An 18,364-nucleotide genomic window follows, 5' to 3' on the forward strand; every position below is an offset into this window, starting at 1 on the left:
ACGAATACCCGTCACAACCCCTACCGGTTGACCTGACCTGACCTGACCCGACCTGGTCTAAATGCTTAAAGACATCATCTCTGATCAAAACTAATACAATATTCGTGATCAGCACCCCGGAAAACCACATAGCAGCCACAATTTACGACTTTCTAACAGGTTCCGATTTTCCCGGTTTTCGGGTCATTGACCTGACCTGGAAGGTCACCTGATGACCTAGGACCTTAAAATTGGGTATCATCGGCTTCCTCTCGTAACGGGCAACACGCTCGTTTTTTCCGCGAGGCTCTAGCTCAATCAGGGGCCAAACGCGAGAGGGGGGAGTCGTACCCCCCCCCCCCCTTGTGCCGTCGAAGGACGCAAAATGGCCTGTGCCGGCGAGGGTTAAGTTGACTTCACCCGACAGTGTGGCCAAATTGGTGATGTTGCGGGGAAAGTCGCCCCCAATGAAAAGTATAATGACATCCTCAGAAATTTTAAAATTACATCATCACAACGTTTTTGTTGTGAAAGCATACCTAGTGAAGGAATAAAGACTAAAAATGTTCCAATGTACGATTCACACCGTCATACTCGTACTGTCACGCTTGCAATGTTTTTTCATCTTTGATGACAATATTTGATTTTTTTTTTACTTTCCACCAGAGCTTGACGTCAGGTATAGTTTTTCCACATAACTTGTAAAAACTGCACCTAAAATGACACTGAAGACGAGTTTTTTTTGAAAATAGTGACATCCTCATACAACTTTTTTATACATCCTCCCCCTAACGCTAAACCAATTTGGCCACACTGTCACCCGAACACCAAGTATAGCATTCAACGCGCCTGAGCTAGACAAACACGATTATGCCAAAATCGCGGCAGTGCGACCATTTTTGGCAAAGTAATTAGGGGAAGTTGGGGGAACGCCGAAGACTTTTTTTCTGACGCCCGTAGCACGCAAGGTAGACAACATAAGCTATTCTTGTTGGCGTCATTCGAGAGGCCAGTCTTTTGCCTTTCAAACATACCAGGCGCATTTGATGAATTCGCATACCGTTAAGCGCACAAACTAAAAATATCAAAGAAGTGACTTTTTCGGCGTTGCCCCGGACTGCGGGGAAAGCCGAAAATGGGAGAAATGATCTACGGGGAATGCCGACATTGATGTTTTGCCATTTTATCTCAAACTTTATCCAGAATTGATCAAAGCTGACACGCGTTTTAAGAGCTTGAGGACGCGGTGCACACTGGAAGTTATAATTGTGTGATATAATAAAAACATGCCAGGTAAATCATTCCTTATAGGTAACAGGCCGTTGTGTCGGTTGAAAGTGTAATTTGTGTGACTAAAAATACGCGTTGCTATTCTACAGCAGTAAAGTCCACGTAGCGTGCTTTTAACACGTGCGTAATCGCACGTTTTCGGCATTACCCCAACCTGCCATACTTTCATTTGCAGGCCCATAACTTTTCAACGTGCTGTATAAATTTCAAATAGGCAGCACACTTATGCAAAGACATGCTAAAGATTACTTGACCGAATTGGCCAGACAAACGGTAGCATAATGAGTAAGAAATGCAGCTTCAAAGGCGCATGTAGTACAAGGGAAACGTACCTTGAAAACGCTCTTGGCGCCCTCACAGTCGAAGTATTCCGAATGACGACTCGTAACAAACATGCGATAATTGTAGTCACTTAAGCTTCAGAGCATCACTGACAGGTGGCATCCATGTCTTACGGTTTTCGAAATATCTCGAATTTCGGCTTTGCCCCAACTCCGGCATTGCCCCAACTTCCCCTAACCTAAAACCGAGCCCGTGCCTTGTGGCACTTACCTGACCTAAGAGGTCACTGGCTGACCTAAGACCTTAAAATCGGGTAGTACCTAATTTTTGCGTCTTATAACGGCACACAAGCTTGTTTTTTTCCGCGAGGCTCTAGCTCAACTAGAGGCGAAACGGCGAGGGAGTTGTACCAACCCTCTCCGGTCAATGTAGAAAACCAATCGGTCCGGCCAGGGTTAAATACCGGAATTGTGATCTAATGTAAAGAGACGGCCCAAGGTAACCCGACGTCAGTGACAGGTGTCCTATATTTGCAGCGTCTTATATTCACGAAGGCTTCAATTTCCACTTTCTTCAGCCGAGTGATGGTTGTCAATAGCAAGGCTCTCTAAATGCAAGCCGTAATCGCCACGCAATATGTGGAAGGCTTTTGATGTCAATACATACATAAATGCATACATAAAACGCGCTTTTCACAAAATTCATAAACTCAAGCGCATCTGTTTTTAATGACCAGTCAACTACGCATGGATGCGTGCAGGCCACACAGGTCAGCGTAAGCCGGGCGCGGCGGCCGAGCCGAAACTGGGGCGGGGCGGGCGGTAGTTGGGTAGGAAGAGCGGCTCCTGCAAATTTTGCGCAAATATGCGCAGTTAGCTTTTATGTTGCCCTGGTGTAAATTTAAATCCTACTTCATCTCACAAAAAATCAGAGTGGAACTAGATGGGACTACCTGTTGTTTCCTTACCTAAACTTTGCAGTTATATTCCAGAATCACTGTAGAAGAGCCTTCATAAAAAAGCTATAGTACATCTTAGTTAGGGAAAAAGTATACCAAAAATTTTGCACTGACCAGTCGGCAACTTCATAACGAACATTTTGATGCATAATATGTGGGATTTCAATTTAATGTCTGTCAGCAATAAGACTCTGAATATCCGGCTCAAGAAACCTCTTGCTCCGCGTCAGTTTCCGAGTTCTGGAATACCCCATCTTCGGGGGCTGATTACAGCTATTTTTAGTCACCCGGATTAGTTTTTTTGGCCTAAGTATAATAATTTGATCAATTTCAAATCGATCTATATAAAAAATCATCCAAAACTCCGGAATCGCCCATGGCCTCTCATGAGGGCGTTTCCGACCAGTGTCGGTTAAAAGTTTCGGCGCCGGCTCGGTGCGGTTCAGTGGAACGGTGTGGTGTGCTGTGTGCTGGTCAGACTGGGACGGAACACTGTCGGAGCACATAGTGGGAGCACGGAACAGTGAGCACGGAGGACGGGGCACTAGAGGAGCACCATGAACTGGAAGGTAGGTGTGCGACTGTCAGTGCCTAGGGTTGGTTTGTGGGGTAATGGGTTATGGTTTTACTTTGTGTACTCTGTTTGCTTTGTTTATGGTATTTTATTACTTTGCTTACAAGCATTTATGCATGCTGTCCCATTTGTTTGTGATGTGATGAGCATGACATTTAACCCGCGCCCTGGTGGGGTCTGTTTATAACGCGACCTGGTGGGGGGGGGGGGCTATTTTTTGCCCCCCTCGTATCTCCGAAACTACTGGACGGATCAGCGAAATTCAAACGGCGTTCAAAAGGCCTGTCAAATTTGTTGAGGGAAACCAAATTTCATTGACCTCGGGGTCACCGATGACGTCACAGGTCAGGTCAAAGATAAAATGTTTCACCGTTCACGGGTCATCTAGGGAATGCGCTATAACACCGAAGAAAACGCATTTTGTCGAGAATCAGCGATAGGGCGTCAGTTGCCTAGTACATATGTTGCTATGAGAGGTCACTGACAATACCAGGTCAGGTCACAGGTCAGGTCACCAAGGGTCACAGGTCAGGTCGCATGAACCTAACTTTAGGTACTAAGGTTGTGCGATGCATGTTTTATGGCCAATTTTTCATTTCCAACTCAATGGTGTTGGTTATAAGACTATCAGGTACGGCTTAGGTCACTTTCTGGTGAAGGTCAGGTCAAGGTCAGGTCAAAAAAGGTCAAATTTCAAAGTTGATAGTTTTGCATAAAATGGGTATTGATTCGATGCAGCTCGTCACGGGCAGTCTAATGAAGGTCTTTGTTTTGCGCTACGGGGTCTAGAATTGCTAAAAATTGAGTTTGAAAATTTGACGTCATCAATTTTGAACAGTTTTTTTCGCTATAACTTCGCCAAAAAAAAGAGGTATCAATCTGAAATTTGGTATGTGGATAGAAGGTGGTAAGTACTATAACATATGTTCCGGTTTTTGCGAAATTCAAAAAACTTTTTGGATTTTTCGGCTATTATACTCAAAAAATCTATTTTTGGATTTTTTTTGGGTCAAAATCCAAAAATTTCAAAAATCTGAGATAGCAGTTTTGTAGCCCTGTCAATTGTACAGCTTTTAAGTGTTTATCGTTTTTCTGCAAAGCTATAGGCCTGACAGCTCTTCCCGCGAAACCCTTTTTTGGGTCGAAAACGGCAGAACATGACGTCACTCTGACATCATTTCCGGCCTCACCTCGCGGAGTCCAACGCTCTTCCGACTGAGCTACGGGACCGGCTACGGAACTATGATTCTCATTTACTGAACGAAACCGGTGTAAGTACCTTGATGTTTTTGTTAGCAACCCGATGACCTCATGGATTAAGGTCATATTAAGGTCATATGTGCCAGTTCTTATGAAGTGCGCTAGCTATTGAGACCGGTTTGTATCAGGGGCTCAGGGGCGCTGCAAGCATTCCAAGTATTGCCAGTGTCCTTTGAAAATACCTGTCGTCGCTAATTGTCAGCTTTTTGGTGAGACCGTTTGCATTTCCTATACTCCACAGTTGAAAGTTGTTAGGATTGCTTCACAGCACTTGCCACCAATGTGTTTATGCATGGCGTCTTTTTACCAGCCTGTTAGGTACTTGATCGGGTACGTGCTGCGCTATTGACCCAACTTATGATGCCTAAATAATAAGTTACTTGCGCAATAGCCACCCAGTTACGTCTCAGCTGGCCTATGCTGGGCCCATTTCCGAGAAATCACGATCGTCCGTGTGACGTCCCGGTCCCGTGTGGACAAGGACGGTCTCACGTTCTTAGACTCGCTTTTCGTCGTCCTTCCTATAGCCGTAACACCGCGATAAAGCCTCATGCGCTCAACTGGGGGCTTATTTACCGTCGCAGTCGTGTGAATTACGAACTTCCCATTGCACTGTTATGATGGGAACAACGATGATTTGCGGAAATAATCGGCACGACGGCACGTGTCTCTTTTTGGGCATGACATACGTACCCAAATGGAAAATCATTCCTACACCTATTACGTGATGCAAGGTTGATGCATGATTCATAAGAGGGCGATACAAATGTCGCCATCCACAATCTCTATACATGTAGGTAAGTGGGTCTTATGAACCCACGTCAGAGCATGTGTATGTAAGTCGAGGGCAGCTGTCGTCAGCATCCTCCGTAACAACAGGGCTGGCCTCAAGGCATCAAGAGAAGTCAACGACTACACCACCCTCCGTGGCACCAGGTCTGGCCTCCGGACAGCCAAAGGGGCAGGCGACCATCCCACCCTCCGCGGCCCCAGGGCTGGATTCAAGACAGCTGGAGGAGCCGACAGCTACAGGACAGCCAGAGGGACCGCCGTCACACCGTCTGGGTGACAGGAGAAACCTCCACACTTCTCAGGTCACACACGACAGGGGTTGCGTTAGTCAAAACGGTGTGAGTACAAGTATGGAAACAATGGACAGAAATCTGCCATTACCAGGCCCTTCCTTTTTAGGTGTCACATTAATGGACTTGATGGAGGCGATTAGGTTGATGCAGTTCAGTATCGATCAGGTGCGGGAGGATGTAAGAGACATAAAATTGAGACAAGAGACACTGTCAAAGGAACTGTTTAAAAGCGGGCAAAATGTAAAGGGAGTAGATGCGCTGCTGTGTGACTCGTCGCCTGGAATAAGTCACAAAGGAACGAGACCCGTCGAGGCTAAACTATCGGGGGATGTAGAAAAGAGTTCGACTGATAATGGTTTAAATTCAACACATGGTCTGCAGGGGAATGGTCAGGCAGCTGTTGGTCGTCACACAGTCTGCAAAACGGTGTCTAATGTTTTTAGTGAAAATTCCGATGCTCGTAAGCCAGGGGAACGGGAGGTGCTAGTTTATGGAGACTCTCGGATCAGGTTCATGGATAGAGCGTTCTGTGAACGAAACCGGGACAAGCGATTGCGAGTGTGCTTGCCAGGGGCGAAACTTAGGGATTTATCTGATAGGTTTGATGACGTAATTCGAGGAAGTAGCCCTAACAGTGTTGTCATATTGCACGGTGGTGTCAATGATATTGGAAACACGCACTCGGAGGAACTCATTGATACCTACAGGACGGTGATCACAAAATTGGTTAAGTCTGGGAGGAAAGGCCTAGTTACTAGCATTCTGCCCAAAATTGGTGCTGGTACAGAATGGTCATCGAGGGCCATTGCGATTAACGAAAGGGTAAGGAAACTCTGTAAGAAAAACAATATAGAGTTCTTAGACTACTGGGATAACTTCTGGGATAGGAGGGACCTCTATTCGATGGATGGCTATCACTTAAGTAGGAATGGGGTGTTACTCCTGAGTGAACTTTATGAGAAAGAACTACAGCAGGGAAACTAGTGACATTTACAGGTCAGGAAGTCTCAAATAGAAATATCTCTAGGGACGTCCTCAAGTGTTTCTATACCAATGCTAGGAGTATAAGAAATAAATTCGGAGAGCTACAACTTTACATACTAACCGAGGATCTTGATGTGGTTGTTATAACGGAGGCATGGATCAATGAAAAGTTGTTAGGGGACCGTACACAAGATTATGATATTACTGGTTATGACATGTTTGTCTACCAAAGGAAAATCAAAGTAGGTGGAGGTATTTTGGTCTACGTAAAGAAAAATCTAAGACCTTTTGAAAGGAGCGATATTGGCACGTCCAACGACGTCGAATCTCTTTGGATCGATATCTTTCCTAACTTAGGCAAAAACGATAAAATAAGAATAGGTGCTTTCTACAGACCTCCCAATCAAACACAACAAACTAATCTTGCCATGCTTGACGAGATAGAAAAGGGCATTGTCAGTGAAACAATTCTTTTAGGGGATTTCAATTTGCCCAGACTTGTGGGGGGTCTAACATCTATTACTGGGGAAACGAGGCTATTCAGGGAAAACTTTGATGAACTATTTTTGACTCAACATGTTCTGGAGCCCACCAGAAAAGATGAAATACTTGACTTAATTTTAACCAACAACGAAAGTCTTATTGAAGATGTCACATTGGGTGAAACAATTGGTAACAGTGACCATGTGATTATAAGGTTCAACATTAAATGTAAATTAAAGAGAACAAGCATCAGACAAAACCTTACCCAAAATTTTGCAAAAGGAAATTATGAAGCTATTCGGGCATTTTTTAGAAGCATGAAATGGGTACGAATGCTTGAAGGGAAAAATGTTCACGAAATGTGGAGTATTTTCAAAACAACAATAGCAGAGGCCCAATATCTTTTTATTCCTATGAAAAGAAAGCTGTCAGGAAAACCATTAAAACCAATTTGGTTTAACAGTAATGTGCAAAAGAGTTTTAGTGAAAAGAAAACAGCATTTCGTCTGTTCAAAACAGCCCCATCGGCTGACAATAAATCGCATTATATCAAAGCCAGATCGAGACTCAAAAAGATAATTCGAGAGGCCAAACGAGCAGCTGAGATTAGATTGGCAAATGAATGTGGAGGTGATCTCAAGCGGTTTTTCGGTTTTTATAAATTTAACAGGCATGATCCAAGAATCGGGTTAATAGAAAAAGATGGGCAAGTTTATCATGAAGATAAGCTCAAAGCTAGGACATTTAATGAGCAGTTTTCAAGTGTTTTTACTGATGAGTGTCTAGCAAATATGCCAATAAGTAGAAATGATGCCAGACTGTTCAGCAAACTTACAACTATCGATTTAGTTCAAACCGACATCTTGAAACATCTCGAAAGCCTTAAAGCAAATAAGGCTTGTGGTCCCGATGCTATTTCAGCAAGAATACTAAAGAAAGCTGCAAAAGAGCTTTCCGTGCCTCTTTATATAATATTCAAACACTCATTTGAAACAGGTATTATACCTGAAGACTGGAAGCATGCGTACGTGGTACCAATCTTTAAGGGGGGTAGTAAAACTAAGGCTGAAAATTATAGGCCTGTTAGCTTAACTTCTATCGCTTGTAAAATACTCGAGAAAATAATAAAATGTAATATACTGAATCACTTAGAGCAAAATGAACTTTTATTGCCTTCTCAACATGGATTCAGAGCTGGACGATCGTGTCTGATAAATTTGCTAGACTTTCTCGAATATGTAACAGAGCTATTAGACAGGGGACAGAAGGTAGCAGTAGTGTATTTAGATTTTTGTAAAGCTTTCGACAAGGTTCCACATCAAAGATTATTAGTTTCATTACAGTGTCATGGCTTAGACGGTTTCCTCCTTAGATGGATAGAGACCTGGCTGGTAGGACGTAAGCAGCGAGTTGTTTTGAATGGACTACAGTCTGAGTGGGCGGAGGCAAGGCTAGGGGCGGAGGTTAAGAGTGGTGTACCACAAGCAAGGCTATCCACAAGGTACGGTTCTGGCCCCATTGCTCTTTATTATTTTTGTAAACTCTCTGGATAATAATTTAAGCAGTAGGCTTTGGAAATTTGCTGATGACATTAAGCTGGCAAAAGCAATTACATCAGACGAGGACATGAAAACATTACAATCAGATTTAAACATTCTTTTCAATTGGAGCAGAAAATGGCAGATGGAATTTAACGTAGAGAAATGCAAAGTTCTTAGCGTTGGGGTAAATGAAAATGATCGATATTATTTAAACGGCAGTCAACTGCAAAATGTTTTTGAAGAAAGAGATTTAGGTGTTTTAATCACAAATGATCTAAAATTCAGTCATCAATGTCAAGAAGCCCGTAAAAAGTCTCTGAAAATGTTGGGAGTAATATATAGAAACGTTAATTATAAAAGTAAAGACGTTATGAAAAAACTTTATTGTTCCCTTGTTCGTCCACATTTAGAGTATTGTGCACAGGCATGGTACTCGCCCTTTAAAGGGACCCTCCCACCTTAACATTAGTTTTGAGTTGAGATAGCCAAGTTTGCGGCCAGGCTCAGAAACCACCATTTATCCTGGTCGCAACCCCCGCAGCTTTATGGTGTTCAAGAAATTTCTTCCCTTTACTTGCAGGGTGGGACCAGCGTGGTCCCTATCTCTTAACCATTACGGGAATCTGATGACGTCATCAGGCTTTCGAACGTCCGTTAAATGTTTGACTAAAACGTTTTGTAGGACGCGATGGAATATGCTGCTTTGCGCGCAACAAATGCCGCACTTTCAAATAAAGTCGCTAGGAACAGCGGAGATCCCAAAAAGTAAACAAAAGTAAAAGTCTAATATCTTGAAAACCGGTGAATATTTTTCGATGAAATTTGGTAGATATTCGTTTTTGCTCTTTCTAAACCGAGCGACATCACTTTCATGCCAATTCATTAACTTCTTTGAAGGTGGGAGGGTCCCTTTAAAAAAGACGCCAAGTCTCTAGAGCGTGTGCAGAGGAAGGCCACTAGGATGGTGCATGGTTTTCGCGGGATGACTTACAGAGAAAGGCTTGTCTCGTTAAAGGGACCCTCCCACCTTCAAAAAAGTTAATGAATTGGCATGAAAGTGATGTCGCTCGGTTCAGAAAGAGCAAAAACGAATATCTACCAAATTTCATCGAAAAATATTCACCGGTTTTCAAGATATTAGACTTTTACTTTTGTTTACTTTTTGGGATTCCCGCTGTTCCTAGCGACTTTATTTGAGAGTGCGGCATTTGTTGCGCGCAAAGCAGCGTATACCACCACGTGCTACAAAACGTTTTAGTCAAACATTTAACGGACGTTCGAATGCTTGATGACGTCATCAGATTCCCGTAATGGTTAAGAGATAGGGACCACGCTGGTCCCACCCTGCAAGTAAAGGGAAGAAATTTCTTGAACATCATAAAGCTGCGGGGGTTGCGACCAGGATAAATGGTGGTTTCTGAGCCTGGCCGCAAACTTGGCTATCTCAACTCAAAACTAATGTTAAGGTGGGAGGGTCCCTTTAAATATGTTTTCACTCCATTACCGGAGAGTGAGGGGTGATTTGATTGAATTGTTCAAAATTTATAGAGGTATTGATAAGCTAGATTTTAAGAGCTTATTCACGATAAGTTCGAACTCTACAAGAGGACATGGATGTAAATTGGTAAAGAAATTTTCAAAAACGCGTTTAAGGCAATCCTTTTTTACTAACCGCGTCATTGATATGTGGAATAGCTTACCTCCTTGGGTTATTGATAGTTCCTCCCTTAACAAATTCAAACATAACGTGGATTTGTATTTTACGGAGCGTGGTGCGGTCTTTGACACCATTGAAGACGTAGACAACTCTGATAGGTTTCGTTGTTAGGATACACTCATTGCATTCATTGTCATGTAAATCTTGTTCAGTGTGCATGAATGTGTACATCACTGTGTATTTCATCCTTGTAACCTTGTTGGGCTCCTGTAGCCTGTTGTTACATTGTAATATATGTTATGTTATGTTATGTAAATTGCCTTGATTGGCCAATAACCATATTGAGCTACATCTGATATCTACCTATGCCACCCACTCAACACTGAAAATAAATGAATGCCATTAGCTTTATTACATCATCAACATAGCCACTACTATCTTTCATTGCCACCATCTAACCACTGTCATCACCGTCATTCCTGTATCGTCATGCGAGTACCCTCGAAACGCGCCGTCATGCCGTCATGACCAAAACGCACTGTCATTCCCGCCGTCATCTTCCACTCTGTCATTTGTCCCACCCTGCCATTCAGTACCTGTCATGTGATAAGCTATCGCTTGGTGGGTGAGAAACGATCGTGGTGTACCTGTGCTTGGAGTCTGATGAAGACAGGATAGCAGCTGTCGGGATAGCTGATAGTTCGTTTACGCTTGATACCGCCCGATGATGATGTCTCAGCTCAGATGAGTCTGAGATACCGCTTAGTTTTGTTTACTTTAGTTTAGTTAATTTTTAGCACATCATTGACGGGCTGACACCCAATTACTAATGTAGTCATGGATGTAACCATATGTTAAGCGATTGTGTCTCAGTGGATACTGAGACACCATTCGGTGTCTCATATGAAGCTGAGACACTGTTCGATGTCTCAAAGGACGACTGAGGCACCGTTCAGTGTTCCGCTCGACCTGCAGACGAGTGAACTGAATCGGTGCCGGTCGATTGGACTCACTGTCGCTGTCAGCAGCGTTTAGCTACCTGACGGAGTCCCGTCTCTTTAACAGTAAAAGTTAGTGGCTGTCTAGCGGGAGCAATCCACTAACCTGTCAGAACCTAAAGCCATCCATGATGCATGTATGTCAACATGCGAGTCGTCAGACAGTCCGACTCACCTTGCGTTTCAGTAAATGCTGTAATTCGCGTGAGGTGCATTAAAATACGAGAATCTGCAGTCCCACGGACGGATTGAAACCGGGAGAAATCGCTCTCGTCCGTCCTTCCCACATTTAGAGCTCTGTGGCTTCTGGTACTCGGTGGCTCAGCTTTTCCTTCTGTGTGGGAAGCATGACTCGACATTTTGTGGCTCGATCTTCGATGCCCGGAACGGCTTCTATTCTTCCGAGGAATTCGAATCAGTCTTGGTACAGAGGTATTCCGGGGTTATATCTGTTCACATGCTTTCTTCTGATCGTGAATGTGGTAAGGAACAGACAGATGTTGATTGTTTCCCGGTCTTTATCCAGTTTTATCTCCGTTACATTATAAAGTTATGTTTTTTTTTTCGCTTGCGACGTTTATCAATTGCTGGCTCTACTATTCACCTATGTTATGACTTTTTCAATGGGTACTTTATCTTTTCACCCACAGCCCGATCCGGCCAACACAACACTGCGGCGCTAGTAAATACGTTTTTGTCACGTTTGTGTAACAGAGCCGTAGCCCGGCGAGTTTTTCTCACGTATGGACTGCACCACTACATCTAAGAACGGTAATGGGCGACGTGAGTAGCTCACTACGCCCGCAGCTCCATCGTTATTCGCACCGCCCCAGCATATTGTGGTGGGCCTCAGACCGCACTATAGCCACCAGAGCAGTACAATTTTAAATTTCTGGTGTTATATACTAGGCCGCATAGGGCATGAACACCTGCAATCGTTGGCTATTGCCGAAAATGCTAGCTTCCAAACATGGGTTTTAGGACTATCGTCCTGCTTGCTGACGACTAACGGGTGTTTAGTCTAAGCTTTCGATGCTATGTCCGAAGCTTTGGTATTCATTTGCCCTCCCTTCGACCTGCTCCCGGTCGAGAGCGAATGAGGAAGAACCTCTCATGAGAAAGGGGCTCATTTTCAAGCCTTCATTTCCATGGTGGTGCCATTTAGACCGGTGTCTGGTTCAGCTCTCTCCGTCCTATAGCCTGTGTGACTCGTGACCGAGTGAGGCGCTCGCCACCGATTCCCGCACAGCCGCTATTTAATGGCCAAGGATGAGAGCGGGTGGCCCGGCGGAGCGCCGTTACCATCACGCACACTGCAGGGAAGCGTGATGTCGCTCCCATCATAACACGCCTCGGTGCGTGTTGAGCCAGGCCCGGGTCTTTGGATATCACTGCGGTTGTGACGTGTGGAAAGTTGACGAAGGACGCTCTTGCATTTGAGAATTGCCGTGGGAGGCTGAATTACAACGTCTTTTGTCAGTCAGTCATGTCGCAGTCTGAACATTTGTTTACTGGTCATTAACTCCTTAGAATAAATGAGCCATGAGACGATTTTCCGTACCGGTGACCTATAGAACATTGCCCCTGTTTCATCAGTCCTCTGTGTTCTGTGACTCGATCCCCTCCCTCCGGTCACACCAAACTACGCACTGACGCCACAGTGACACCGTAAGTGACGCGCATGACTCCGTGACGGAACAACAATCGTCACACACCGCGGCCTAAACACACGGCCTCACCACACGGTCTCACCACACCGTACCATTTGTGGACTGACGAATAACTACAGTAGGGCGTGAGGGAAAAGGTGAAAAACAAGGGTCTGTTTGAAATCTATTGGACATGAAAAACATAGATTATTATTGGTTCGGATTTACCACCTTTTAAAAACGACGTTAAGAATGGTCGTACACTGGCTTTTAGTTCTGCACCGTCTGACTCCTCCTCCCTCTCCAAGTGCTGCTCTTTCTGACCTCCGCCCTCTCTCCTCAAGTTATGCTCTATTTGACCTCCTTCCCCGCTCCCTCAGGATCTGCTCTGTCTAACCCCTCCCCTCTCCCTCAGGTGCTGCTCTGCCTGCTGCTGGCGGTCATGCTCCTGGTAGACGCTACGCTGGCGGAGCCGATGCGGGGCCGCGGTAAGCGCGGCCGCGGCCGGAAACGTCCCCAGAAGGTGCGCCGGCCGCACCGACACCGCCAGAGGCCTCACTCGCGGCCGCACGGCCGGCCTCTGGTCTACACTCAGCCCGGCAACGAGCCAGAGGTCAGCTACCTGCCGCCGTCACCCACCAAAGAGGCGCCCGAAACCAGCTACGGTCCGCCGGAAACGAGCTACGGTCCGCCGGAAACCAGCTACGGTCCTCCTGAGACGAGCTACAAAGAACCGGAAACGAGCTATAAAGAACCTGAGACGAGCTATAAAGAGCCAGAGAAAAAGCCTGAGACGAGTTATAAGGAGCCGGAGACGAGCTATAAAGAGCCCGAGTCCGAGTATGGACCTCCCAAGAGCTTCACAAGCTACGTTGAACCCACATCAAGCTACAAAGAGCCGGAGACTAGCTACAAAGAGCCAGAAACTAGCTACAAAGAGCCCGAAACTAGCTACAAAGAGCCAGAGACTAGCTACAAAGAGCCAGAGACTAGCTACAAAGAACCTAGTAATAGCTACGAGCCACCTAAAACCAGCTACAAAGAACCTAGTAATAGCTACGAGGCGCCTAAAACCAGCTACAAAGAACCTGAGACCAGCTATAAAGAACCAGAAACAAGCTACAAAAGGCCTTCGACGAGCTACAAGAAACCAGAGACAAGCTACAAGAGACCCGAACCCAGTAAGAAGCCTGAGACTAGCTACAAAGAACCTGAGTCGAATAAAAAATCGAGCAGCGATAGCTATGGACCGATCTCCAACAATCTCAAGGGAGGCTTCGGAGATATCAGCTTCGACGATTTCAGCTTCCCCAGCTTCCCGAATTTCGAGTCGTTCAAGATCAACTTTGACTCTGCGCCGGCGCGTCCATCCTCCAGTGGAGGGTCCTCCGGCGGCGCGTCCTCCGGCGGCAGCTACAGCGCCCCGACGCCGGAGCCGAGCTACCAGCCGCCGCTGAAGGAGGCCCAGCTGCCGCCCACCTTCTCACCGGGATACCAGGCCCCGGTGAGCAAACCGGCGACGGAGAGCCCGGCAAAGGGAGGGTACCAGCCGCCGGCGACTCAGGCGCCGAGCTACCAGCCGCCGGCGACTCAGGCACCGACCTACCAGGCTCCACAGAACTCCTACCAGCCGCCGGCGACTCAAGCACCGAGTTACCAACCGCCGACTACGCAGGCACCCACGTACCAGGCTCCGCAGAACTCTTACCAGCCACCCAGTAACCCAGCACCTCAGAATAGCTACCAGCCGCCAGCCACACAAGCGCCTACATACCAGGCTCCACAAAACAGCTACCAGCCGCCGACGACTCAAGCACCCACTTATCAGGCCCCACAGAATAGCTACCAGCCGCCCGCCAACCCCGCACCACAGAATAGCTACCAAGCACCCAGTAAGCCAACAGCCCAGAATAGCTACCAGCCGCCCACAACACAGGCGCCCACGTACCAGGCTCCTCAAAACAGCTACCAGTCGCCGGCGACTCAGGCACCGAGCTACCAGCCGCCGGCGACTCAGGCGCCGAGCTACCAGCCGCCGGCTACTCAGGCACCCAAATATCAGGCACCTCAGAATAGCTACCAAGCACCCAGTAAGCCAGCACCCCAAAACAGCTACCAAACACCCAGTAAACCAGCACCTCAAAACAGCTACCAGCCGCCCAAAACACAGGCACCCACTTATCAGGCCCCTCAGAACTCTTACCAACCGCCCACTAACCCGGCTCCACAGAATAGCTATCAAGCACCCAGTAAGCCAGCACCCCAGAATAGTTATCAGGCACCCAGCCAGCCAGCACCCCAGAATAGTTACCAGGCACCCAGTAAGCCAGCACCCCAGAATAGTTACCAAGCACCCAGTAAGCCAGCACCCCAGAATAGTTACCAGCCGCCGGCGACACAAGCACCTACATACCAGGCTCCTCAGAATAGCTACCAACCACCCGCCAACCCGGCTCCCCAGAATACCTACCAACCACCGGCGACACAGGCACCAACTTATCAGGCTCCCCAGAATAGCTACCAGCCGCCTAGTAGCCAGGCGCCTCAAAATACCTACCAACCGCCTACCAACCCTGCTCCCCAGAACAGTTACCAGCCACCGACTAATTCAGCACCCCAAAACACTTATCAACCACCGAGTAGCCAGGCACCCCAGAACAGTTATCAACCTCCTACCAACTCTGCCCCACAGAACAGTTACCAGGCACCGAGTAAGCCCGCACCTCAAAACACCTACCAGCCGCCAGCTTCCCAGGCCCCACAGAACAGTTACCAGCCACCGACTAACTCAGCGCCCCAGAACAGTTACCAGCCGCCGACTAACTCAGCGCCCCAGAACAGTTACCAGCCGCCGACTAACTCGGCGCCGCAAAATACCTACCAACCGCCGGCGACACAGGCACCAACTTATCAGGCTCCCCAGAACAGCTATCAACCACCCAGCAGCGCCGCGCCACAAAATAGCTACCAACCACCCCAGAACACCTACCAGCCACCGACCAACCAGGCACCCCAGAACAGTTACCAGGCACCCAGTAAACCTGCACCCCAGAATAGTTACCAAGCACCCGGTAAACCAGCACCCCAGAATAGTTACCAAGCACCCAGTAAACCAGCACCCCAGAATAGTTACCAAGCACCCAGCCACTCGCCGGCAGTGAGCAGTTACCAGCCGCCCACCGCGAGGGCGCCCACCTACCAGCCACCTCAAAACAGCTACTCGTCACCCAGCAGCTCAGCAGCTCCTCAAGACAGCTACCAGCCGCCCAGCAGTTCAGCAGCTCCCCAGAACAGTTACCAGGCCCCCAGCAGTTCTGCAGCTCCCCAGAACAGTTACCAGCCGCCCAGCAGTTCTGCAGCTCCTCAAAACAGCTACTCGTCACCCAGCAGCTCGGCAGCTCCTCAAAACAGCTACCAGCCACCGAGCAGCTCGGCACCTTCCGGTGACAGTTACTCGTCTCCGAGCAGTCCTGCAACTCCCGATGACAGCTACCTGTCGCCTCTGTCTGAGGAAATCCCGCCGTCCGCCCTGTCTCACACAGTGATCTCCGCTGCTAATGTGCTCACTGATGACGCGTGGCTGGCCAGGGCGTGATTCTGAGCTGCAACGGGCACTTATGATCGGGAAGTGTGAGTGTGTGAGCCTCACAAACGCCGGGACGGCGAGTGACGCACGGGGATGCCGACAGAGCTTCTCGAGCTTCTCAGTGGATCATTTCGGACCGGTGTTTATTGCATGGGTCGTTATCTGATGGGATGTTATTTGATAATATCAATGATTATCACATAGGTTTACCTGGTAACACGTTATGGGATAATATCAGTGATTATCTCGTTGGATGTTAATTGATCGGATGTTTTATGGGAAATATCGGTGGTATTCCCATGAGAGCTAACCTCTGGGCTGCTGAAACACGGTACGATAATTGCTCAGAATCACGAAGTGTGCGAGTTACATGTTACATGATATTGTGAGTGCTTGTTTTTATAAGAGTTTTTCTGGAGACAGAGCTGACGCATGCACGTTAATATCTGCTGTTAAATGTCGTGAATGATGTTGCGGTATTTTACATATCGTATCAATGCAAAAGACGTCGTGTGAATATGCAATAAACATTATAGCGTCATGTTTGTTCGCTTTTTCGCCAGCTGTGGAGGAGAAAGAAAAAGTGAAAAGATAAATGAAAGCTCGAATCGCATGAACGCCTCCACAGAGGGTGTATGTAAGCATTACATGGAACAGATCATATTATCGTATATTTGTAGTTCACATCGTTTTTGTGTGACGAATCACATTTAATCGTGCAAGCCTCCTTAACCCTCGCCGGACCTATTGGTTTTCTACATACGCGCCGGCCGAGGGGGGGGGGGCGGGTACGACCCCCCCCCCTCGCCGTTTCGCCCCTGGTGGAGCTAGCGCGTCGCGGAAAAAACGAGCGTGTGCGCCGTTACGAGACACAGAGATTGGTACCCGATTTTAAGGTCCTAGGTCAACCGGTGACCTCTGAGGTCAGGTCAAGTGCCCCAAGGTACGGTTCAGTTTTTGGTGAATAACTTCGCAAAAAACGGCCGCAGAGCGCCGATTTTGGCAGCATCGTGTTCGCCTCGCTCAGGCGCGTCGAATGATATACTTTTTGTCCGGGTCAGGTCAACTTGGGGTGTTGACCTCAGGTCAAGGTCAGGTCAGCACCCCCAGGTCACGAAGTTGGTCGAAAGAGGTCATGTCGCATATCATTCGATTCTGCAGGCCTTCCTGAGTCCATTGGTGCCTTTCCCGACTCGCTAGCTCAATTTGATCAAGAGTTATTGACGAAAAACTAATTTGACCTTGATGACGTCATAAATGACGTCACGCAAGGTCAACATTGCAAAAGTGACGCTCCTAACCTTGCAAGGAGTGCATCAAATCACGATTCTGTGTGCTTGAGATAGTTGGAGATCGTTCCCGGCGCCAGAATAGCACTTTTCATTTTTCCCCATTGACTTATAATGGTGAGGTCACGAAAATGACCTGACCTCATATGACCTTTAGGAAAAATCCGAGATATACAAGTTGTGGGACTCATAATGGATACTAGATCCTGCAAGTTTCATTTCCCTGTGACATTTCCTCTGGCAGTGAGGGCGTTGCGAAGTTGCGACATCTGAAGACCGTGCAGAGGTTCACTTATGACGTCATAGGTCAGTGACCTGACGTGACCCAAAAATGCGGTTGGTGTCAAAAGATGCGGCTTGGATCAAAGGTCAGGTATGCCAAGTTTCAGCTCTCTATCGCCAGCGTGTTCGGAGCTATCGCGAAAAAACCCTATGGGGGGGGCGGCACCCGCCCCCCCCCTCGGCCGGCGAGGGTTAACCCTCGCATGTGTAGGGGGGGGGGGTCGGATGGACCCCCCCCCCCATGGTTTTTCGCGAATAACTCGCGTAAAAAGCGGCCGATCGCGACGAAACTTTCAGTACCCTCGCATTGATCAATTTTACACCTACCCTGAAAATTTCATGACCCTGACCCAAATGACCTTTGACCTGTGACCTCTTTTCCGAGACCATGTTTGGCCGGAATCGCGATTTCGCGTATGTCGGCTCGCACTAGCCGCGTGTTTGCAAGCTTTTCGTGGTTTCAAACG

At 47.3% G+C, this 18,364-nt stretch overlaps 1 protein-coding gene across 4 annotated transcripts; it reads left to right on the forward strand.

The window, feature by feature from the left end:
* Positions 1 to 2,940: 2,940 nt before the first annotated feature.
* On the forward strand, positions 2,941 to 16,871 carry LOC122378416 (adhesive plaque matrix protein-like). Of its 4 annotated transcripts, XM_043359440.1 has the most exons (3): positions 2,941 to 3,078; positions 13,156 to 14,304; positions 14,758 to 16,871. In XM_043359440.1, exons 1-3 carry the CDS (start codon positions 3,067 to 3,069, stop codon positions 16,333 to 16,335), a joined length of 2,739 nt encoding a protein of 912 aa, XP_043215375.1. In that variant the 5' UTR covers positions 2,941 to 3,066; the 3' UTR covers positions 16,336 to 16,871. The 4 variants fall into 4 exon arrangements, with proteins under 4 accessions (XP_043215375.1, XP_043215372.1, XP_043215373.1 ...); XM_043359437.1 differs by having other exon boundaries at positions 13,156 to 16,871; XM_043359438.1 differs by lacking the exon at positions 2,941 to 3,078 and adding an exon at positions 8,337 to 8,396 and having other exon boundaries at positions 13,156 to 16,871.
* Positions 16,872 to 18,364: the final 1,493 nt, after the last annotated feature.

The sequence above is a fragment of the Amphibalanus amphitrite genome, unplaced genomic scaffold (genome assembly GCF_019059575.1).
Source record: "Amphibalanus amphitrite isolate SeventyFive unplaced genomic scaffold, NRLGWU_Aamphi_draft 000059F_arrow, whole genome shotgun sequence".
NCBI lineage: Eukaryota > Metazoa > Arthropoda > Thecostraca > Balanomorpha > Balanidae > Amphibalanus > Amphibalanus amphitrite.